Source organism: Oreochromis niloticus, linkage group LG16 (genome assembly GCF_001858045.2).
Source record: "Oreochromis niloticus isolate F11D_XX linkage group LG16, O_niloticus_UMD_NMBU, whole genome shotgun sequence".
Classification (NCBI taxonomy): Eukaryota; Metazoa; Chordata; class Actinopteri; order Cichliformes; family Cichlidae; genus Oreochromis; species Oreochromis niloticus.
The window spans coordinates 7,035,556-7,060,868 of NC_031987.2; the positions used below are offsets into that span (position 1 = coordinate 7,035,556).

General features: G+C 39.2%; 2 protein-coding genes across 6 annotated transcripts in view; one reads left to right on the forward strand and one right to left on the reverse strand.

Annotated features, from left to right (window-relative positions):
* Positions 1 to 1,861: 1,861 nt before the first annotated feature.
* LOC100709564 (signal transducer and activator of transcription 1-alpha/beta) lies at positions 1,862 to 11,559 on the forward strand. Its single transcript, XM_005463354.4, has 24 exons — positions 1,862 to 1,997; positions 2,822 to 2,949; positions 3,132 to 3,276; positions 3,367 to 3,462; positions 3,879 to 3,956; positions 4,049 to 4,127; positions 4,719 to 4,807; positions 5,426 to 5,577; positions 5,683 to 5,847; positions 5,941 to 6,033; positions 6,527 to 6,586; positions 6,733 to 6,762; positions 6,851 to 6,938; positions 7,049 to 7,090; positions 7,389 to 7,472; positions 7,591 to 7,692; positions 7,783 to 7,918; positions 8,573 to 8,613; positions 8,700 to 8,776; positions 8,898 to 9,037; positions 9,218 to 9,388; positions 9,602 to 9,659; positions 9,754 to 9,826; positions 11,230 to 11,559. Exons 2-24 carry the CDS (start codon positions 2,822 to 2,824, stop codon positions 11,371 to 11,373), a joined length of 2,271 nt encoding a protein of 756 aa, XP_005463411.1. The 5' UTR covers positions 1,862 to 1,997; the 3' UTR covers positions 11,374 to 11,559.
* A 913-nt stretch (positions 11,560 to 12,472) lies between these two features.
* LOC100711430 (glutaminase kidney isoform, mitochondrial) overlaps positions 12,473 to 25,313 on the reverse strand; it is a 35,926-nt gene continuing 23,085 nt past the window's right edge. For 2 of the 5 annotated variants that reach the window (XM_005463351.4, XM_025904117.1), the window contains 4 exons: positions 15,919 to 15,980; positions 14,686 to 14,762; positions 14,345 to 14,408; positions 12,473 to 13,501 (listed from right to left, as the gene is read on the reverse strand). In XM_005463351.4, the coding sequence (XP_005463408.1) occupies positions 13,354 to 13,501; positions 14,345 to 14,408; positions 14,686 to 14,762; positions 15,919 to 15,980 (351 nt within the window). In that variant the 3' untranslated portion in view covers positions 12,473 to 13,353. Of the gene's footprint in view, positions 13,502 to 14,344; positions 14,409 to 14,685; positions 14,763 to 15,918; positions 15,981 to 19,377; positions 23,976 to 25,313 lie in introns of those variants that run through there. The other 3 variants (XM_005463353.4, XM_005463352.4, XM_003458359.5) reach the window with 2 other exon arrangements.

Here is a 25,313-nt window from a genome sequence, read left to right on the forward strand (position 1 = left end):
ATGATTTACTGTATGTGTGAACCTCTGACCACAGTCAGGTTATTATGCAACAGCATGGCTGAACATTTTTTTTTAAAGAATATGTTGGCTTAAAAAGTACAACTTTGTATTACAGAGGATCAAAAATGCCAAAATAAAAAGTAAATCTTGGTGCTTTGACTGACAGGTGTGTTCCTACACAGGCAGGTGTTAAATGTCTTTTTGGCCTCATTTCCACTCCTTCGAGTCCCAGAATTTGACCTCTGGACTCTGTCTCTGTGAGTTACACCTGTGTGATTAATGGAGGAAACTTGTGAGCTGAAAGCTCTGCTCCCCATCCTCTCATCCAAATATGGCCACTTCTGGTTTAAAGAAAAGTAACATGGAAGCAGGGGTGTAGGTGGAGCTACAGCATTTTTCAGTGAATGCATAGGGGTTCAGTGCCTGTTCTTATCCTGGGATGCTTCTGCATGCAGACTGAAGGACCGAGGGATCAAACCCTGGACCTTCTAATTAGTAACGCAGGTGCCAAAAGTAAGACATTCTGTACTTGAGTAGAAGTACAGATGCTAGTGTTAAAAAAATAATCCAGTCAAAGTACTGATTCAACTGCTTTACTCAAGTAAAAGTTAAAAAGTACTGTCTCTGATATGTACTCAAAGTAAGAACATAAAAACAGCTCTTTGGAGGACGCTGTTTTTATACAAAGGTAACTGAATCTTGTGCTGTATTAAAAATAAAATAACATAGGAGTATAAACTTTATTTCCGTATGAAATTTAATTCTAATACATGTGTGCAGCTTAAATCAGTTAAATAGAACATGAGCAGAAAAAAGAAGGATAATAAAACATAGCTCTATTTTTTGTTGCCTACATTGCAGGGCAGGGGTCTCAAACTTAAATGAGCTGTGGGCCACTGCTGGCACTGTCATCTCATGTGAGGACCATCTTAGTGTTCAAGTAGTACAAACAAACAAGAAAACACCCACAAATATTTCCACAAATGTAGTGTTTTGTTTGTTTTGTCAAATTTCAAATATTGTACAACAAGACAAAACTGCAAACGTGAACGAATTTCTTTCCCCCCTCTAAGAATTTCATTGAACTACCAAATAAACACATTGGTACTCTCTTTCTGGCCAGACATCTGGCAGCACTTCTGCTATAATTTTTTTTTTTTTTTTTGCATTTAACTCAATAAAAATGCAGACATAGTTTTTGACTGCTAGTGAAAATAGTTTTCCTTACAAATAACTCTCTCACTGAACTAACACAGCCAATCCCTCAACATGTTTGTACTCTTTGCTTATATTGCCTTCATATTAACTCAGTTTCTGCTTTTTAAATAACTTATTTTAGCATTGCACTCAACAACAAACAAAAAAGTAACTTCAAGAGCCAAATTGCATTATATTTCTTCACGTCAATATAGTGGCACCCGGGCTGCCAGTGTGAGACTCATGTTGTAGAGGGTAATTTTGTTTCTAAATAGGAAAAAGGTTGTAGGGAAGAGATTATAGGGATTTAGCAGGTGGGGGAACCCTAAAAATCAGCTGTAGTGGCGCAGTGTGGGGAAAAGAAGGTGCAAAAATCCAAAACAAAGACACCAGACAGTACAGACCGATACAGACACAAGACAGTGCAGACACAACAGTGCAATAGAAATGTGCAGAAAGACTAAGTATTGTGGAAAAAAACGGATAAAAACGGGTTCATGAGCGCTGAGATGCAGCAGCCCACCAAACGGAGCTGAAACCTGCACAGAAAACAGCTGTTTTCAGGGATTCAACATCTGGCTGTTGTTATTTTTCTTTACTTTGTGACTTGCCGGATGTCGAGCTGTGTGGCCTCCAGCTTTACACCCAGCAGGACGAGTTCTGGAGAATCACGTGGTGAGTGTGAGTGGGCGTGTGCAACGGAAGCTCACGTCCTCATTCTTAAGGCAGATCAGAAGGCTGGAGGTCGCTTGTGATTTTTGTCCTGCTTTCACTCGTCCGACAAAGAGCCACCCACCAAGGTAAGTCATGATTTCTGCGCAAAGAAACAACTTTAGTTCTATTGTGGGCAGCTTTGTGCGCAGCTTATGGTCCACTTTCCTCCAAAATGTGCGCGATCCTGATTTTTAAAAGTGGGTAATTGTCTGATAAAAGCTGTTAAAAAGGCAAATGTAAATAAATGAAAATCCTCGGTTCGTGAAGTTGCTGCGGTGTTGTTGCATTTCTTGGAAATCCCCTCCGATTATATTAAAGAGCTGGGTAAAACTTTCCAGTCAGTTCAGTTACATTATTTACCGATAGCTGGCGACATCAATACGCCACCACACGCGCTTTGCATTACATAAACATAAAACTAATCAGCTCATAATTACTCACACCTCACTTAGGTGCTGTGTTTATTCGAATTATTTTGAGATTTACACGTTCTGTGTCCACAGACATTCCCTTTGGCTGATATGTAAGATAAATAAGATAAATATAACTGCATGGGAGTTTAAGTCAGCTTTTAAGGACTAAGAAAACTGTCAGTGTGATCACTTTTGAAACTGCACTTGTTATTCACTTGTTACAGCATGTGATCTGACGATGAGAGGTACACATTTTCAGTGAGCGTCAGTCATATTTGTATGATTATATATGGTTATAGTCATGGCTGCCTCTTGGCCAGGCCACACTTAAAAACTGATTTTTAATCTATATAAAACTTTATCTTAAATTACTCTAGCATAAGATATATTTCTGTTAATAAAATGGAGGAAAATAACGGTAAAGACTTCTATCACATCTGTGGACCAATCAGAGGCCCTGAACTCGTGAAAAGAGGTTTGTGTCTTTGTGACTGCAGATGGCTCAGTGGCAGGCCCTTCTGAAGCTGGACTCGGCACTCCAGAACCGGGTCTGCCAGCTGTACGAGAGAAGATTTCCCAAAGAGATTCGCCACTATCTGAGCATCTGGATCGAGAACCAGGACTGGTAAGACGGGGCTGGATGCAGGAGCAGGGAAAATAGTTATGGTCTAAGATTAAAGAGCTTTAACTTAATATAGTAAGTTGTACAGTATATGTTATAAGGAAGACCGTGAAATAGTACATTGTTTTTCAGCACATGCAAACAGATGCAGTCCTGGAGTTAAATCTTCTGTTTCTCTGCATTAGGGATTCGGCAGCTGTGGACGAGCACAGAGCCAGAACCTGTTTCCAGGCTCTCCTGGTGTTTCTACAAGAGCAGTGGTATCGTTCTGTCCAGGAGAACAATATTCTGCAGGGGCCAGATTTTTCCAGGATGAAGGACTACCTGCTGGTAGGACAGATGATGCTCTGTGCAGAAAAATTTTAATTATTTGAAGATAAACCTCCAGTAATCATTTGTGTGGTTCTTTCTGCTCCTTAGGAGCATTTCCAGGGTGAGCCGCTGAAATTGGCCCTACTTCTGTCTGAATGCCTGAAGGAGGAAAAGCAAATTCTGGCTTCGGTCTCTGAGCCTCAGGTCAGTTAAATGCTGTTCTAACGAACAGCCTGGTTTCATTCCTAAGTCATATTTACACAGACAGGTCTGTCCCAAGGTCACTGCAGTTAACTAAAAGTGGATATGAAAAAATTTTAGTAGAATCATAACTTTGATACACGCTAACTGTAAACCTGTGCCTGGGTTGCTTATAGAGAGAGTTACAATTAATGGCAGAAATACATTTTCCCGGACCAGTGAGTAGGTGGAACTGTAAAAATTGCTCATGCTAACAGAAAACGTAGCATTGTGAGTCATAGCAAGGCAAATATGGCAACACGTTAGAGCGATACTGAGATCACAACCAGAGGAAAGGAAGAGTAAATATAAATTATAGTTATAAATAAATATTTGATAATAATTGCAAACATGTGACAGAACCTTCTTGTTTTTGTCAGAGTTGCAACAATCCAGGCATGCAACAAAGCTGGAGAGAGTTGGACGACAAAATCAATGAACTGAAGCAACAGACTTTGGTAAGATTACTGGGATTTTATTTTCAGCCTTCCAAGAAAGATAAATGTTTTCCTCTTGGTTTCTAAACCAATGCACTTTTACTCTAATGTAGGAGACCAAGAAGGAAATCAAGACACTGGAGGGTCTGAATGAAAAACTGGACTATATTCTGATGGCCTGGCAAAATAAAGGTATGATAGCATGACCACATGCTGTATATAAAAGATGGACATAGTCGCCATGCCATTACCTACTGGTTTTTGAAGTGTGGACGACTTTAAAGCATTAATTTTAGCAGTGTGATTAGTAATAAAATCCTAGAAATTTCACTAATCAAAACTGAGGCTGTAACTCAACACAACCCTTGCCCATCCTTAAAAAGGCACAAACAATGCAGTGACTCCAGTTAGCTGACATCTGACATCTGGCAGCTACCGATGCCTCTGTCACCTGTCAATCAAACTGGCCACGACCCTCAAAGTAAACCTGGAAAAAAATCTGTTATTATACAGTTGAAGGAGGGAAGTATCTGCAAAGATTAAAACTGTGTTTTTGTAGCAGGCTGAAAACAAGGTGATGTTGTCGTATAAATTTGGACATTTTAACATGGGAGTCTATGGGGACTCTGACTCACTGTCAAAGTCAACCTCAAGTGGCCACTAGAGGACCTGCAGTTTAGTCCCATTTGTCAGCCCAGGAGTTGCTTGGCAGGATAAAAACCTGGCAGGTCTGGTTTGTCACGCAATTGTTTTTGACACGTGTGTCTTATCTGTCTTTTCCAGTGGAGGAGAACACTGATCTGGCCCAGTCCCAATGTATTGTTGATCAGGAATGTCAGAAACATGCAGACTTCATAACACAAAGAAAGGAGGTATGGTAAATACATGTTTGATGAAATGTTGGCATTAGTGGTGTTAAACTAGTCTAAATGGATAAACCACATTCATAAAGTATTTTGATATTTTGTGCAATTATTATGAAAGCTTCATAGAAAATGTTCATGTCATAGATTTCTTTTGTGGTTGTTTTCTTGGAAACCTAGAAACAAACTGGTTGGGGCAGTTTAGTAGAAACATCTATTATCTGCTAGTGGTCTGTTCTAAATGCAACATTGTTTTGCTGGGGAAATATTTTTGCGCAAAAACATAACTGGAAATGCCTTGCACTGATTGGTTGAACAAACCAGCAACCTATAGGCAGTAGGACTAAGTCCACTTTGCGTAGCAGTCTTCCCCTTTCAGACATTTCCATTGAAATGCAAATAAGTCATATAAGCTGATACAGCCACCCACCAGCAACATAGATGACAGCTCTCAGAGTTATACTCATAGAACCTTGGGTTACGGTGGGTAACCTTTCCTTAACTGTTATTTTGCTGTGTTCAGATTTTATTGCGGGCTATGAGAGATCATGTCTGCACTGGTCAGATGGTGAAACCTCTTCCCTCTCTTATGCGCACATATGAATCTTTTCTTTTTTTGTCTTGCAGATTGTGCTGCATCAGTTGGTTAACATTTTAAAGCAGACAGAAAAAGTCATGGCGACTCTCACTGATGTGGAGCTGCCGGAGTGGAAGCGCAGGCAGCAGTTGGCCTGCATTGGAAGTCAAGCTGACACCAGTCTGGACCACCTGGACAAGTGGTTAGAGCTCATTTGTTCTGCTCACCTTTGCATGTCTAAGAGAATCTGTTTTTCCTCTGTGACTTTTTACACTCAGCACTTGTGCCTGTTTTATTCTGTGTGCAGGTTTTCGACTGTCGCCGAAGTGCTGCTAGGAGTCTGCGAACAGCTGAAGAAGCTTCAAGACCAGAACAGCAAATACAGCAGCACTGACCCTGCCTTCTGCCTCCCTACTTCAATCCCAGAAATGGAGAAATTTGGGCGGTCCTTGTTAATAAAACTAGTCACAAAGTGAGTCACTCTTTTTTACATATATATAGACACACACACTGATGCACCAACAGTATGAATAGTGACATGTTCTGTTGTGGTCTGGCATTGCAGCGCTCTGGTGGTGGAGAAACAGCCCGTCATGCAGAAATTTCCACAGCGTCCTCTGATACTGAAGACCGGGGTGCAGTTCAGTATCACAGTGAGGTAAGCATGCACTGACTTTATACACGTGTATGTCTGAGAAACCCAAATGTCAGCTGGGACTTCATGTCACTCAGCGCTTCCATGTAATGGCAGTATGTAATCAGTTCCTTTTATTTGTCTGTCTGTTTGTTAGCAGTTTAATGTTGGGGGAAAACCAGGTCAAATGTGAAAATCAGTGAAAACTTTATATTGCCCACAATTTTCTGTGGCCTTTACACAGTTTAGGGTCAGGTCTGATCCCAAAAACGAAAACATTTCTTTATTAAACTGACATTCATCTTATTTTGACTGCAGTTTTCTCTCTGAGGTTTCAGATGGACCTCACAGACAAACTTTTTCATAACAAGCATAAGAGTTAGCATCTAGGTTTTGAGATGAGTCGTTTTAACTGAAAGCAGTTTATAGGCTTACTTAAACCTTTTTACATGTTTACTGGGCCAAAATAACCAGTGCTAAACTAAAAAGCATAAAGAAATGTCTTTTCTCTTTTCAGGTTCCTGGCAAACATCCCTGAATTCAAATGCATGCTGAGAGTCAAACCTGTATTTGACAAGTAAGTGAAAGAAAAGCTGGTCTGAAAGAGTGACATAGAGTTCAGATGGAAATATTTATTTTTTGAGCTTTTATTTTTAAAAAACCTTTTTTAAATTTTTGTTTTCTCAAATCTTTTCTTGTCTTTTTTCTCCCCACCAAAATAAGGGATGTTGTAGAAGCCAAGACAGTGAAAGGGTAGGTAGACTAAAATCTGAAACATACATTTATGAAAGTTTATATTTCTGTAATAAAAGAGTACTGATGCTTTTTGTGCTTTTTGCAGGTTCCGTCTCTTTGATTTCAACAGAGACGACTGTAAGGTGTTGGACGAGGACACAGATGGAGGCTTGATGGCAGAATTTGGGCACATGGTATGAAAATCCTCAAAGTTAACAAAGCTTTATGTTTAACTATTATACATTCATATGTTCTTTTATACAGTACAGCTTGTAGTTTCTTATCAAAAATCATATTTTTTCAGTCGCTCAAGGAAAGAAAATCAAGAAGCAAAAGCTCATCTGCGGTAAGAGAAGAAGTTTATTTTAAATTGTCTTTTTTCACATGAGCATTTATGAGCATTACTATACTGTACATGTTTCAGTAGTATGTAGTCATATAAATCTTGATGGAAAATCTTGAGGGTAAACAGAGGTAAATACAGGTGAGATGACTGATGAGAAGAAGGTAAACAAAGCATCAAACTCAAGTGTATTTTTAAAGTTTTATTGATTCCACATACCTCTCATGTTTTTGTTTATGAATTGAGTGCTAGAGATGTGAGCTGCTGCCTTACTCCCATTACTTTCTTTCTTTTCCCTTAGAACCATCTGGTAGTCACTGAAGAGCTGCACATCATCAAGTTTGTGACAGACTTTCAGTACGCAGGACAAACGTGCAACATCGAGGTAAGCAGCATGAACTTCAGCTTTGATGACGTTCTCTAGTCCTGATCTTTAAAATTGGTTGCTGTGGTGGAGGGTTTGTACTTTTATTGACTGGTTTCCTCCTCTGCTGTCGGTCCAGACCAGCTCCCTGCCCGTGGTCGTCATCTCCAGCACGAATCAACTCCCCAATGCCTGGGCCTCCATCATGTGGTGGAACATGGTGTCCACCAGTGAACCTTGGGTAAAATTTTGTCACAGCCAACAAACACTAGTAACATCTGTTAAGACAAGCCAGGAAATGTCATTGTGGTTCTGTGACTTTTCCCTGTAGGACCTGTCGCTGTTCCTGAATCCTCCTCCTCTCACCTGGGAGCAGCTGTCAGAGGTGCTAAGCTGGCAGTTTTTGACCGTTGGCAAACGAGGGCTCAATGAAATGCAGCTCTCCATGCTAAGAGACAAAATTATGGGTAAGTAAATAAAATCTAAGCCAATTTTTTTCAATTACTTTTTAAAAAGACATTTATATTTCATTTGCGTTGTTGATGGGAGTTAATTTTAGAGCTCATGTTAGCTATTAAGCTGTATATATAAAGATATATCTTGCATATTGTGTGTAGTCTTAAAAGTCTGAAGTTTCTGTGTATTTTTTGTTTTTGAAAAGCAATATCACTAAGGATCAAATTAAAAAAAATATTTACTTGCATGTTAAAAAAATATATATTTTTATATAAAATCACTACTGACCAGTACAAAAATAGCTTTTCGCATTTTGGAAATCACTATTACTTTTACTGAAATGATACAATTAGCATGCAAAGCAGATTGTTAGCATAGCTTAGCATGGAAAATACATTGTTAGCTTGTAGCATACAGTAAAAAGCAGAGTACGAAGTTGGCTTAGCATAAAATACAAAGTAGCTTAGCCCTGACGTGCAAACATTTGAATGTGCACATGAAGAATAAAGAATATGTGCACAGGTACAAAAAAAAAACAAAAAACAAATAGTATAGTACGTGTGTAATCATTGCACTACATCTAATATTAAAATTTATAAATACTATAAAACACTTTATGGTAACTTTAAAAAAAAAAAAAAATGTAACAGTTGGTGCTGTTGCAGATGATCCTGACGGCATGGTGTTCTGGAGCAGCTTCTCCAAGGTGGGTCTTAAGATAAGTTCCTGTAGTTTCCTTGAGTCTGACCGCGAGCACACAGGGGATTGACTCTTTGTTTTCCTGTGGGGCAGAACGAAAATGCCTGGATCTGGATTGATGGCATCCTCGATTTGATCAAGAAACACTTGGTGGATCTTTGGCATGACGGGTACGACTTCACGCTGACATCCAAACTTAGTTTAGCAACATTTCTTAAAGTTGTAGTACAGTCATATAAGGAAAATGTGCTAATGTAGAAGGGTGTGGCGTTTCCTGTGTGCGACTTTCAGATCCATCATGGGGTTCGTGAGCAGGGAGAGGACACGCCTCCTGCTGCAGGAAAAACAGGCTGGTACTTTTCTGATCCGGTTCAGTGAGAGCAGCAGAGAGGGCGCCGTCACCTTCAGCTGGGTCGACCACTCCAACGGTGGTATGTTTCTGAGTCTGTCTTCATTGAGCCCACTGAGGACAATTTAAATAACTCTGCTGGAAGAAATAGAATAGTTACAATTATGTATTCACTATAAAGTATATTTACCTTAAATTGTGTGTTTGCTGACTGCAGTGGTTTGTCCTGCTTTGTATTGATATGTGTTTTCTCCCCCTGTAGAGCCTCATGTGCATGCGGTCCAGCCGTACACCAAGAAAGAGCTGTCGGTGTTACCTCTGCCAGACATCATTTACCGCTACAGTCTGGCATCCCAGCGAAGCAGAAATCCCCTGGTCTATCTTTACCCCGACATCCCCAAAGACACCGCCTTCGGACACTACAAATCCCCCGGTATCACCTCTCACATCACTTTGTCCACGAAAATTACTACAAAATAAATAAATAAATAAAAATCCTGTAGAAAACAGTGAATATAAATTTTGTCTTGTACTCTGTCATAAGATAAAGATAAACTCTGTCATAAAGTGTTTACCATTTCAAATAATGTTGAGATGATCCAGTTTACTTTCTGTGTAATGAGCCCAATCCTATCTGTCCACACAGAAACATCAGAACCTTCAGGGGATGGATATCACCGCAGAATACCTTCTTTTATATCAAAGTAAGTAACAGTAACAAAAGTGCTTCTGCAGTGTGCCTGAATTTAATTTTAATTCATTATTATAATCTTTTTTTGTTTGTGTGTTGTTGTACAGCGATCCTACGCCACCTCCTTCTCCACCCAATGAGACCCACATGATGGAAATGGACAATGAGCCGGAAACAAGTGTAGGTTTATTATTTATTTTTAGGTTTATTTTCCTGCAGCCCTTTAAGGTAGACTTAATTTGTTGGGATAATTTTCTTTTCTTTTTTTTTAAAGATCTGGTTCAAGAACAGCTTATTTACGATTTAGCTGTAGCCTGTTGAAAACATGAATACTAAAAGTGAGGTACGACAGAAGTGAACAGGCTGCATTTAAAAAGTGGATTTAAACTTTAAAGAGTGTTTTCGGTACCGTGTTATCGTCCATTGGCATCAACATATTTCCTAGTTAGTGCCAGTTTACTCACTAAAACGGAAGCACAGAAGTTGGATCTTAATGTGGAAAGACAGCTTAAAACATAAAAAATTTGCACCAAATCAACAGAAGATCCCAACGATCACACACTAATTTTCCCTCACCAACACTTTATCTGTACCACCAGTGATAATTTCAAAACTTACAGGTTGTCTTTAATGAGCCCGTTTTGTGCCGTGTTTAAACAGCCATTTCTTTTGTTTGCACAAAAGACCACAAGAACAAAATGTGTTTAAAGGAGACTAAGGCTGCGTTCACACTGCAGGTCTTAATGCTCAATTCCGATTTTTTTTTTTTTTTGGATCAAATCCGATTTTTTTTGTCTGCTTGTTCACACTACAAATAAAATGCGACAGCAAACGCGCTCTAGTGTGAACCCTCAAAGCGGCCCGCATGCGCAAAAGAAGACGTCACACACAACGCGCTCTGTTTAGACCCAGACCAAACAGTACTGTTTGACTGATGGCCGTTAATATAAAGACTTGTTTCGGACTTTACGTTTCCCAATTTTGCTTTAAGTTATAAAGTTATTTTGTTATTTACATATGGCCTAATAATTATCCTTATTGCTGTTTTAGAGAGTATAGTTGCAGATTTCTGTCAGAATCTGCAGATTATACGGTACAAATAAAATGTTCACGTTTCTCCAACGTGGTCTTCCCAACAGTTTCACCGGATGTCCAGGAAGCGTTCACGATGTCTTCTCGGGCGCGTCTCCGGCGCTGATAATTGGCGTCTGTCTTGTGTCAGTGACGTAAAAGATGGATTTAATGCGACATGACCGTTCAAACAGCAGTCGCTTTCTAAAACATCAGATATGTATCGGATTCAGTACCACATACGAAAGTGACCCAGATCGGATTTGAAAATATCGGATTTGTGGCGTTCACACTGTCATACCATGATCGGGTATAGGTCGCAGGGTCAGAAAAGTCAGATTTGATGCGCTTTCGCCTGCAGTGTGAACGTAGCCTAAATGTTCTCTCTCTGTTGCAAGTAAATCACAACACATCGAATGCATAACATGCATCACCTTCTGAGTATCTCCAGGTTCAAACCCTAACCCTTTCCTGCTGCAGCTAACTTAAACTAAACCTGTGTTTCACTGCAGGCCGGCTTGAGTGAACTCCTCTCTTTTATTGTCGACTCGCCTGCTCCAGGCGTGCCCTGGGGATCTCAGCTGGATCTGACTTTAGCTTCGCTACAGACATCATCGCCTGAAAACTTCTTTGTTGATCAGTTTAGTTTCAGCTAAAATCTGCTGGATTGCTGATCACACGCTGCACTTTGCTGGAAAACAAAGCTGTACTGTAAAAATGGCAACAATCAATGTGCATGAGATTTTAATTCAATGTTTGTATTCGCATTCTGTTTTTCTTACTGTGCTGTATATTTGCTTTATATTTAGTTATAATAAAATAACTGACTGGATGACTGTGCACCCTGACTGTTGCTCTGTGGCTGCTCTGGGATCACAGCCCTCCTCTGACACTGAATTGAATAAGTGGTTAAGTAAATTGATGGATGGATAAATTCCAGGGGCGAGAAAACCCGCATGGCCTCTTGGTCTTGTTTTGAAAACTTTAATAATTCCTGAGTTTACTTCCAAATAGGGATGCAAAGAGACAAAATTTGCTTCAGATGTTTGTCTAATCCTGACTAGCAAACTGAAGACACTGACAACTTGTCAGTCACAAGTCATTAAATAATACACACTCTTTTAAGTTATTAACTGAGATTCTAAACTACAGATTAAGATTATAAACTCACCAGAAGCCTGTTTACAGAGGTCACAAGTGAAGAATCAAATTCAACAAAAATAAAAAAATCATATCAAAAATTATTTGAAAATATTTAATGCTCAGTGTATTTCAAGTAATTTTAAAGCAGTTCAATATTTGGTTAATGTTTGGGTTAAAGGATGTATCCTGGTTCCTCACAGTTTTGCTGGAGGCTAAGGTGATGACATCCAGAGTAAATATGTGGTTCGAGGTCATCTAAAAAAATGTTTTTAGTTTATTGAATTTGTGTCATCTAATGTCATAGATAAAGCTTGGTGTCATCTGCATAGCAATGAAAATGTATGCAGTGTCATGTAAAAAGCTTTGTTCCCAGTACAGAACCCTGTGTTACTCTGTCACTACCTCCTCTATGTAAAGAAGACTCCCAGTATACATGCACAAATTGGAACTGGACGTTTAGGAATCACTGCTCTGTGCCTTGGAACACTTTGATAGCTGAATCAATGAAAATTCAGAATTTGGCATCTCACTTAAAGACACTTCAGATTCAGACTGGAGTAGCCAGGAATCAAACTACCAACGTCCTAAAACACAGTGTGAAACACAATCATGTAGAGGTTTCTATTCCAGCTTTTTATTTGGCATTTTTCCATGAAATACATGAACTCCAACTGACACCATGAAAACACTCACATGGACATTAAATTTAAGTATGTAGTTTTGATTATAATTATCGTACGTGTTGTTCATGTTTATATATTTGCAAATTAAATTTAACGGGTTAAAAACAATGACTATATTCCACATGTGGAAAGAAAAACATCTGAAAATAATGTCTGAGAATTACCGCACAAAGCCAGATCAGGTTGTCACTGTAAACATTGCCCTAAAATGTATGCCAATCAACATTATATTGATATTATAGTCCGCCCAAATTAAATACACAAATGTAACCATGCTGACAAAGTAAACCACAAAATGCAACAAATCACACGATCTTCTGTCCGTCTCACACCCTCTGAAATTAATTTCCATCTTTAAAAAGTCTGTGAAATAAATACAAACTGTTTCTATTGCAAGTTTTTCCACTGAAAAATACATTCTGGAGTACAATCTCTGAGAACCTGCTGGTGACCTCGCAAATGAGCACAGAGGCAGGAATGTAAATCAAGCACACCCGTAACTACACATCGCATAATTTACACCATAATTTCCACACAGCTCACAACACATGTACAGTGAGAGTAAAACTAACAAAATACTAAACTAGTACAAGCTACATCCTGGAAATGTGGTTTACAGGAGTAATACCGTAAACACTTTAAATATGAGTTTAAGTCGCTCACGCTCACATTTTGATAGACGTGAACAAGCAACCATTTACGGCCATAAAACAAACCACAGCAGAGCAGCTAAATAATTCAACAGAAGCCTGAGCGTTGGCCTACAAAGTTTTTCCTCCTCCGGTCCTCCGTAGAAACCTGCAGCAGGTCTCACAGAAGGCTGTCCAGGCTCTTCTCAGGGCTGGTCTTGTGCTCGTCATCGGAGGGCGGGCTGTATTTCTCGTGGTACTGTTGTAGGATGGTGACCACGTCGTGGTGGCCGAAATGCACCGCCTCATCCATCGGCGTGTTACCCCATCTGTGCAAAAACAAATTAAGAGGGTAAAGAATACACTTTATGTTTGATAAAAAATTGAGATGTAACCCTGCAGGCTGGTATGGAGGACCGAAAACACCCAAAATTAAAAGAAACTATTAAAGGAAATTAAGAACCAAGATTAATATTCATCCATCCATCCATTTTCTTCTGCTTATCCATCTCAGGGACACAGGGGGGCTGGAGCCTCTCCCAGCTGTCACAGGACAAAAGATTAGGCCTAAAATTAATAGTAGATAAATTAATAATAAATAACAAATAAGTGTAGGCATTTATTAGATATTGCATGAGTTCACCTTCACAACAATTTCTCAATTTATTTATTTTAGAAAGAGTTTGCCTAGCAAAAAAAAAGACACACAAAAACCCTACAATATGTTGCCAAAAAAGGGGAAAAAATGTACATCAATTTAATTATTTATTTGTAGAATTCTAGCCTCTATCTTTTAAAACTTTCTGATTCAGATTTACAATTTATTATTTAATAAAGCAACACATTTCTTTGTGGCCAACCCAGTGGCACACTGCCTCATTTACATAATGGGAGAGAAATTATTACACAAATAAATTCACACATAAACTGATGGTAAACTGGTGAATAAGTAATTTAGCATACAAAAATAGATTATTATTATTTAAAATGTTTAATTTATTTCTATTATTTATGATTTTGGCACTTTTGGTTCTCCATAGCTATCAGAATCTGAGCTTGGAGGATGAATTTTCTTTACTTTTTAACCACACTGAGACTTTTCTCAAAGTCTGGACATTTTGCTTCAAAGCTCATTATTATAATCAGTATAAATACAGGTAGTAAAGACTCACCTGTCTGTGGGTACTGGATTCACCTTGCAAGCCTCCAGCAGAAAGCGAACCACCTCTATGTGTCCTAATGGAAGCAGAGCACATGTTACAAATGACTTTTACTTTGTTATACTGTGAAAAGGGTGCATGCTAGATTTTAATTAGCTCTCTCGATGCATATCTCCTCTTAAAGACTGCAGCGTCTGTATCTTATGTCTACTTCTTATCTTGAAACTTTGCTGTTTCCATATATGTAATTTATATACATCATGGAAACAGCTCCAGACCACAGGATCAGACTTTAAAGAGTATTTGAGGGTGAGCTGTGTCTATTTACTGAATAACCTCAGGCTGAACGTTACCTTCAGCTGCTGCGACGTGCAGGGCCGTCCTCGAGTCGTAGTCCCTCTGCTCCATGTCCATGGACGACAGCGCGAACCTGCACACACAAAGGATCAGTAAACAACTCTGTATGCACCTGTAACTGCTGCACAGTTCATAAGAGTCTCAGGCTGGAGGTTAAAGAACATCCTGCTGTTACAGCCTGAAACATCTTTTCCTAGGAAATTACCTTCAGAAAGCAGCAATAATACATTTTATCTGGAGGGCTGATCTGGAATACATGATTTCCTTCTGTTTTATGACTTCCTGTCCAGTTTTGGAGCAGTTTTTTGTTTTCTGTTTCTTCCAGAAGTTTCAAATAATCAAGCAGGGCTAGAGCCACAAACGGCAGTTCCTCTAGTGGCCACCAGAGGCTCCAGCACTGAGTCAGTCCCCACAGACTCCAATGTTAAAAGGGCCAACTTTACAGCAGAAATAAACATGTTTACAGCCTGATACAAAACACCTTCATATCAAGTTTACAGGAGGGGAAATATTTTAATAGCTTATAATGTTTTTTAAGGGTTAAATTGAGGGGCGTGGTCACTCTAAAATTAATCATTTTTAGATCCTTTGATTCCCCAAAGCAAACAAACGCTGAAGCATCACAGAGCTTTACAGGAAGTTTTACAGCTACATTAAAATGATAATTGAGGCTTAATCTCCACAGTGAAATCTTAGTCGCCCTCACAGTGCTTCTTGCCCCATTTAGACACCTCTAACCAGCATAAAATTACTCAACAGGTAAAAGTGAATTCATTGTTGAAATCAGGTTAAATTTACTTCTTTGTAACAGCCTGAAAACCCAACTTTCCAAACAAAAGTCTAACAACCAGACTGAGCCCATAAAACGACATCCATGTTTGTTTCTAGACTCTTGTAGATTCCAAAAATGATGAAAATATGAAAAATAGAACTCAAAATTGATCGTTAATAGGTGAAGAAGGCTGCAAACATGGATGCACAGCATAATTTTAAACTATTTTTGAAAATAGTGTAAACGTTTCATGAGACTTTCATGAGCTCAGATGTAAAAACTCCACAGGGACACCTGTAAGTTCCTTTTTCTGCCTCTTGAGGTCACCAAAGTGCTTCCTCGTGCAGCCAGAGGAGTTTTTCTTTCATGTAGATGTTATTAAAAAGCTCCACTGGGGGGCGAGACGTGAATAAATCTGAACTGATCTCTTATTAAAAGCTGTGTGTGAGCTGCTCACCTTCTCAGGGCTGATACGTCCCCAGTGTAGGCGGCAAACAGCAGGTTGATGACAGACTTGACCTGTGGACGGAAACGGGACGTTTTCAGGGTCACACCATTAAACCAAAACACACAGGCAGCTGCATAAGAGCTGAAGGATTCACGAAGGATGGCACGGAAAACAGCAGGAATTACTCCACTTACATCTAATCTAACGCCACACATTTCAAGCAGCACTGAAAGGAAGTCAATCACACATTTATTTTTTATGATTATTTTGGAAGAAATTAGTCATTTAATCACCACAATGCATCTATAATTCAACAGCACTAAATTTCAATCACAGATCCACGCTTTGGTCATAACTTACCACCAAACAGGAATGAATCATTTCCTATGAGCAAAACTTCAAAGTAAAACATGTGAAGAAAATAAGAATACAAACACGGAGAGGGCTCTACAGAAAAAAATAAAATCATTAACATTCAATTTTTAGTTATTCACATTGTCAGAGCTACAGTCTGTGAATTAATGTTGTTAATCCTTTATCAGAAGGGAGAGTTTCTCCTGAACAGGATTATTTATGTAAACATCTGACATGAGGAGAGAGCTGAAGAAACGTTAAGTTTTGTTCCAAATAAAAAATGTACACTACTGAAAAAAAGACAGAGGGACTCAGAAAACCTGCAGATATTCATCAAAACAGCCTAAAATGGACATTTTTAAGAGTTTGACCTCTGTATTTTGTTATTCCGATCTTTTCTCTCCACAGTAGATCTTCTATTTTAAAATATACTAATTTGTACCAGAGTCGTTGCAGTTTTCATAGTTTCCTTTTAGACTTTTGGTTTTTCCAGAGTGGATTTTCTTGTTTTTAATTAGTGTTTTTCTTTTTTACTGCAGGCAGCGCTTCACTCATTCATTCACTCGTGAGGCCTGGTTTAAAAAAATGTTTACGCTAATGGTTACAACCATCTTTTCTATACAATTTGTGTTTGAGATTCCAAAAATAATCAGTCTCGCACAAACCCTGTAAGTGTCCAGTGTCATGATGTTTCTCTATGGGGTAAACTAGTTTCACATCTAGTTTTAGTTCTTTAGTTTTAGTTTAGTAAATTAACCTTGGTTTGCACAAATTGGCCTGTGAGTGAAATCTTCTGATTGTGTTGTCCTAACCTCGTCCTCGTTTGGTAGTCCAAAGAAAATATGCAAACTGTGTCAGAGAGGCTAAAATAAACATGAGCACATACAGTTTTATGATTTGTGGCAAAAACTTAGGCAACCAGAACCTGGAAGTCTACAAGTTACCAAAATGATGCGTGACAGGTTGCACGGTTGACAGGTCGCCACAAAATGAGCGCTTAAGATTCACCCCATACTCGTGACGCCTAGTTTAAAAAACTGATTAAGCTGATGGTGATGCCCATCTTTTGTATACAGTCTGTGTTTGAGATGCAAAGAATAATCAGGCGACAGGGTCTCACATACATGGCCTTTAATCAAAAATCAAAGCCACATGTGCGAAAGTCGTTAACTCTCTAATGTCTCTCTGAAAGGTAAACGAGGCACGTAAAAACCCAGACCAGGTGCACAAAAAACACCTGCCGACGAGGCGTAAATGTATTTGCATGTCTTGTACGTTAGAATGCAGTAAAACTGGAGTACTGATGAATACAGTAACAGATGGTTGCGTGTCACCTTCAGGAAGTTTAATGCATCAACACCTCAACACGTCTTCCAAACATTCACCTCTCCAAAGGTACAGTGTGACCTCATTCTGTGATCTCAGTTTGTTTTGCTGGTGGCAGCGAGCCAAAACTCACACGCCTATATGTGGTGTGACATGAAAAAAAATGAGGAATGGTCCTTCAAAAACACCTGAGAACTACTTTTCTCCTTGCTGTCATGTGACACGTCACTGCGCACTAACATGGAGGATCTTCTCAAAGGTCAGCGTTTAGCTTCTCTGTGCTCCGAAGGAGCAGCTGTCTGTGACTTCTTTCCACCTCAATCAGGATCGATCAATCAAATGTGATTGATCGATCGATGGATGTGACTGTGTGTGCTCTAGTTAGTTAGTACGGAGCCCCGCAAGTTAGCCATTTAGCTCAGCTTACCATAAAAACTGGACTGGTGTGTGTGACCATTATAAAAAGGAAACTAAATCTTATTTCACTCATTTATTTATTCACGTATTTATTATATTTGATAAATCAATTATATACTTAAAACCCCTAACCTGACAAATATTTGGAAATACAACCTTTTTGTCTTTTTTGTATAATCTATTTAAAATAGCTACAAATTTCTGATCATGTCACCAAACTAAGATAAGCTTCTCTTGAGGAGACGAGCTTCCCAAGTACAGGACTCATGAGGTGGTTTTTGTTATTTTTGCACAAAAAATTGTTCTTTCGTGCAAAACAACATAAATGAAAGTAAAACTAAATCACCTGGATGAACAAGTTTTTATCTTATGTTTACAAAAGCAAACAAAGCTTCAACCTTAACTTAAAGTGGGGCCATTAACCAAGATGGCTACTGAGGTGCAAGTACATAAAGGCAGAATATTCAGAATAATCAAAGAACAGAGTCTCACACACGTGACATTCGAAAACCAAATCGAATTAAAAATAAAAGCATTAACTCTCTAATGTCTCTCTAAAAGGTAAAGTAGGCACCTTAAAACCCAGACCAGGTGCACAAAAACACCTGCAGACGAGGCGTAAATGTATTTGCGTGTCTATGTCAGAATGCAGTAAAACTGGAGCATTGATGAATACGGATAGTAATGAATGGTTGACTGTTGGTATGAGGTGCCTGTGCTGACGTGCTGTTTGGTGGACAAAATATTTCCACTTTGGTTTCAGAAGTCTTTGTTCAGATGCAGCTTTATGAACCTAAGCTGTGCTGCATGTTCTCATTAGGGAGAAGACGCTCCTGGCAGCTCTTCCAAATAATCCATGCTTGTTAGATCTTTTTTGGTCCAGCTGTCTTGATTGTTTACTAATTGTGAATAATTTTTCACGCTGTATTATGAAGGATTTAAAATCGTTTGGTCTTACAATCCTTCCCAGATTGATGGGCAGCAACAGGTGCTTCTCTGATCACTGCCATCTTTCCTCTGTGGCATTATGTTAACACACCTGAACGCTCCACTCACACTTACTGATGAGCAGTTAATGAACTGCATTAACTAGCAGCACCTGGCTGATAATTTCAGTGGTAGCAGTGAGGGGTTTTTTTCCCCATTGTTTCTGCATTTTGTCTCAGTTTTTCTGAAATAAATAAAGACACAGACAGGCGAGCACTTTATTGATCCTGTCATGTGTCGCTGTTCCTCTAAGGTTATATTTACATAACCTCAGAATTCACCACATTATGTCCTGATTCATAAACGTTAGAAAGAAGCACGACTGCATGAATCTTCAAGTTAAAGGTGTTTTCTGTAAAGAAGCGCTGCGAGCTCAGAGGGTGAGACGATTTAAAACAGATGCTTTATTTCATTTCATACAAGAAACAACAAGGCAACAAAAATAATATCGACACCATTTTTACTGTCACGTCTGCACGTCCAGAACAAAGAGGCAGCTCATGGAGACTTCACGAACAGGAACACATAAAAGTCTGACAGCTGTGAGCTGGGAACTGTTTGGTTTCACATTTTCAGGTTAGGAAGCAGCTCATCTTATCTTCTGCTTGTCTTTATATAAAAATCTAACCTCACAGTTCCGAGGTCACCAAACTTTGATGGTAGTGATCACTTTTAAATCTTTTATTAATTTACAAAGGGATAACATTCATGTTCAAGACACAAATTAACCAAAGAGAGACAGTGAAAAGGATTCAAACAAGGATGAAAATTCATGGAAATTGACAAAAACAAAAACATGCAGACAACAGAAAACAAATTCATACATGACATGAAGGTCTGTGCGAAGATTGGTCCTTTGCACCATTAGAATTTAATCATCTTTGATTTTCTAATACTCGGGTTTGGATCGAGCCAGTCTTCATTTTATCTACTTTCATGGTGCAAACCGAACAAAGCTTTACACAGACCCATAATACAGATCTGATGAGTTCCACTGATGCTGCATTCAAAAGCCCCGCTGTCACGATTCTGATTGGAATAATCTGGGTTTTTTTGGAAGAATAACACATAAACACAAGGTTTATGTGTTATTTTTCCAAAACAAAGAAGGACAGATGTGATTGATAATTAGTCCTGATTGGCTGGATCGGTTCAGTCTCCCCCCAGTGCTGGTCGCTTTAGTTTTTATCTCTGGCTCTCAAATTCAGATTTTTGTGCCAATCAACGGAGCATCAAAGATGTAAAAGTCAAATACTTTAAAGAAGAGGAGAGCGACTCGTTTCGCTCACGGCCAAAAGAAGGAAATGTTGAGCTAAGACCGAGCGAATAAGGAAAATAAACTATCCCTGTCAAACCGACGAGCTGCGCAGCGTTTAATCAAGTCCTAAAACAATTAATTACTTTACTTTACTTTAGTCTTAAAAGTGTAGTTTTTTAGTGAACTGATTAATGAAATGTCCATAAAAACCAAAAAAAAGGAACTGTTGTTATGGTAAAGGCCTCACTCACATGTGAGGGAAGTAAAACAAGCGATTGTGTTCTTCTTCACTCGTCTCTGTGGTTGGTTGCTCGTAAAAGTCACGCACTCTGGAAAAACTCTGCACATATAGTTGATTTAAATGGGAATAGAATGAGCTGCAGTGTCCTCTGGGCCTCTGTACGTTAAACTGGGTTCAACCTACACAATATTTTTATCTCCGTATGCTCAGCGCCCAGGATCTGTGTAGCCTAAACCGGCATACGCATCGCCTCCTTATTAGTACGAGTTTGTACATTCAGTAGTTTTATTAAAAAATTAAAAATAAAGTGCGGCTACATCTTACTTTTCTCTAATTGTTTGGCAATTATATTTTAAAAAATCTCTTTATAATAATTTGCATTTTAAACGCAGTTTCACTTTTTCATAAATAACAATTCAGCTAAAATCAGCAAAATCAGTCGAACATCGAACTGCACAACCAACAACACATGCGGACACCGTGGAAGTTCATTTAGTGTCATATTTTTGATCACTAAAGAAGAAGAACTGTTTTTATGTGATAATAATCTTCAGATTATAATAATCCAGCAACACTGATGATGACTGAGGCTTTTGAATACGTTTCACCTACAACACCCACATGACCAGCAGAAGTTTAACGAAAAAGAAAAAAAAAACCAAACATACGAGGAGATTAAAAACAAAAAATAAAAAGACGTCTCACAACATGACAGTAGTAACATAATGGTAACGGCTCCAGCAGCATCGCGCTGAGCTCAATCCTACGAAACACATGTACAGTTTCAACAGCGATTAACAAACACACACCTCCTCCTGCCTCACAGTGCAGAGAAATCTAAGGCATCTGCTGGCGCGACAATTATGTGCAAGTACTTATATTTACCGGAGGAGCTCACGTGATAAACCCGGAACGTCTGAAGTAAAAATTCAAACACACTCTTTGGTCTGCAGCTGAAGATCACTGGTGTGCAGATGCACAGCTGAAAGCTACACACGCCTGCTGCTACAAACATCCAGAAATAAGAAACGTTGCCTAAACTGATGAGACTAAGACTCTGAAAACTTCCCAAACAATACTCAACGTGTTCCTCGTGCTGGAACATCGACACTCACCGGTTAACACCTCTTTTCTGTAGATTTGTGAATTTTTTATTTTAATCCGTGTTTTCAGTGACATAGAAAGAGAAGAGCAGCAGATTAAAGCTTCTAAAACTGAAAGGGCCAGACTCACTAACCATCCTGCACTCAGGATTTAATGAAGAGACCACCAAAACCTGCACTCAGCTGTTTTTGCTGATTAACGGATCTAGTTTTAATTAACATGATTTCTTCAAGTTTGTGGCAGGCGGCTTACTGCTGTTTAACACACACAAACACAAACATCATGTTTCATCCTGCACCTGACAGGTTGCTGGGAGCATTAATGTCTTTGGGCAGCCAGGCGGAGAGGTTATCAGAAGGGTGGATGTTAGCGCAGAACCAAAACTTCAGCAGGAACCTTTCGAGCTGAGCTCAGCATATTTCTGGTCAACAGTAATTGTACTAATACTAGTAATACTGTTACTTCGATGTAATAGAGCAAAACACAACACGGAAAGTCAGAGGGAGGGAATAGTTGCTCGCTACATGATTCATGTAAAAGCCATGGATGTGTTACAGGCACAGGTGAGTTGATGGGTCTGCAGTGTTTCAGAATTTTAGCCACATTTCTGCACAGGTGCCGGCCCCTCATGAAACTGTAGCGCACAGAAACTTATTTTGTGTCTATTAATGAGAATCGAGCAGGAGTGTAGTGAGTTAGAGTCTTATAGTCTGATCTGCAGGTGGAGTTTTGAAGAAACTGCTGTGCACAGACGGGTGTGAGTCGGATTGTTTCCTTTGACTTTCATAAATTCCTGCAGTCTCACACAGTAAAAGCATCATGGCACAACAGCGGTAACTCCATGCACACATAAATAATGGCATGTGATCTATTCTCCTTCAGCTGTCTCTCACTGACCTGCTGCTTATGGAAACAACTCAACGTGTGAAGCTAGCCATGCTGTATTTTTTTGGTTAACAGCTCACTCGCACACCCAGCAGGCTCGTGTTTGACCTGATAATCACTTTGGTCATTACTGAAATGAACTGTGGCTGAGAAAAAGGTTTTTATTTGATGACTTTATCCTGTAACTGGACTAGAGAGGATAAAAGCCTCAGATTAAGTTCATCCACGTTTGGTACGTCTGATTTTCTTTCTGGAAGTGCCAGCTCCATCTGCTCGCAGAACTTCTGACTGGATTTCAGGTGAGGGACATGAATCGTCACCTTTGTAGTAAATAAATGCTGCATTCACATTTAGCAGATTTATTTCTACACAGAGGCATCGTGTTTGCATACTTTTGTGAGCTGTGTAGATACCAAGGGAGTTAATGACTGTATGAAGCCACGAGAGACTTAAACTGAACCTACACAACTGACTTTACTCGCCTTTCATTCCTCAGAATTCAGAAGCATGTCAGAACCTGCAGGTAAACAAGTCAAACCTAAGAAACAGCCGAATGCTTTTGTCACCTTACTGCGAGAAAACCGCCCTCTGTTAGCATCAATCACATCATCAAACACACAAACAAACTCAACTTGAGCTGAAAGTCCTCACGACTTCTGTCTGTTTCATAGAGTCGTGTTAATATCAAAGAAACGGAAGCAGGCACAAATCAAGTATTATTTTAACAGAAAACACAAATATCTGCAAAATAACGCAACATTTGTGGATGTCATTCGTTAATGTTCTTCATCTACATTTTAAATTGAGGAGCCAAAAGTCACAGAAGTGGGAAATAAATAAAAATAATAACCAAGAAAATAAAACATCAATCACGGCCAAAATATTCTTTTAATCACTCGTAACACACCCCTAAATTTAAAGTCACGCAGCTCAGTGTTTACTCTCAAGCAGCTGTTTTTTTGGGTCGTAGAGTGAACACAGCGCTAGCCGACATTGTTAAAAAGAAAACTCTGACGTGATGAAGAAGTAAAGAAAGATAAAAGTGTGTTGAGATAAAACGAGAGCGAAGTGCGTACGTTACACATCAGATCCTTGTCACGTCGCTAAGGCAACGAAGCAAATGGAGGTCATTTGGAGTTCAACATAATAATAATAATAAGCTAATCCCATTTTTCCAGCACAGACAAAAACAAAAACAAGTTTCCCAGTAACCGCTTCACCAGCAATAAATAATCCTCTACATAATTTATACATAAATATGAGGGTGAGGAGATGATGCCATCGCGTTGTTGGGAGATCAGACGAGGTGGGGGCGTCTGTTTTTGTTTGTTTTTTTGTTTTAAAGTTTCACTCGACGACTTTGTCCATCCTATAGACTACAGTGGTGGAGCTGTCCTCGTTCGACTCAGTGGGGGACACCTTTTTCCAAAGAGGGGCTTTCAGAGCCAGCTCCTGCTGGAGGCTCTCGTAATCCATAGGTCCGAAGGTCTGTTGCTGTTATTGACACGGATAATAAATTAGTCTCAAACCTCCGTTTCTGCCTGTGTTTATGTGCTGGGTGGATCGTTGCAACACTTGGAAGTAAAATGGAGCCAAAACAGTGCCATCAGTTTTCACAGTGTTTCCCACACATTCAGTAGTGTTAATGGAGCACTATACATCGACAATACTCCATAATGTAATAACACAACACACCTGCTCGCTCATATTGACAACTTATATCCCTACCAGGGGTCAGAAATCTTCGTTTATAGAGCTATAAAACACTTTTATGCCCTATAGTAACGAAACACAGCTGATGGAGTATAAAGAGGCTAACAACGTCAACGACACGTGTAAATTTAAATCTTTAACCACATGTGACTCTGCAGTGGGGCGTTTATGATTTAACTCTGCATTTTCATCACAGTAAGACCACGCTTTCTTCTTCTTTTTTTGCATTAATAAAACTAGAGTAAGGAAAATGGTTTACATTTTTGTTATTATTACCAACAAAATGTAACAATAAGTTAGCGTATTTACGCTGACTCTGACAGAGAGTAGCTATAAAGCTCTGAGCCTGCATTAGCAGAAGGAATCAAAGCAAAAGAGCTGACATAATAAATAAAGAAAATTTGACATATAGCATTACAGAAACTTTAAAAATAGTATTTTTATCTATCTATCTATTGATTAGATAGAATCTAAAGTCCAGCAGCAGATTGAGCACTAAGTCAGTAACTCAGCAAACAAATCTGTCCACAAAATCCTCTTTCCACTTTTACATTTGTACTGATGAAGCGAGCTAGAGCTTTAAAAAAAACCCATCACGGTTAATCAGAAAAGGAGAACACAAATTTTTGCTCATTTTAACCCGTTTGTGTTTACCGGCTGAAACAGAAAGAAGAGATGGCGAAAGCCCAGATGCAGCCTAGACCCCGGTTTTTGTAAAGTCACATGATGGTAAAAGCCGCAGCTACGTCAGCAGAGTAATGGAAAAAAGCTTCACCAGTGCTCGCCATCGTGGAAGTCTGAAGAAATACTTTAGTTTCCTCTGAAAAAGATTCTGGGCACTAAAAAATGTGAGGGAAACACTGCATCATCTACCAGACATGTTCTGAATGATCAGACTGACTTTGGCTCCAGGTGTGTTTGAACTGAAGATTTAGCTCCTTATATGTTAAACGTGGAGCAAAACGAATAAACTCCACCCACTTGATGCAGCTCTTCCACCCAAAGAAGGAACGGGGACAGTTTAGGGGCTACTGTGCGTGCAGTTATGGAGGTCAGTGCAAACAGCTGAGACTACAGGAAACTGCTGGAGAGGTGTGCTGTCACATGAGCCTGACGAGG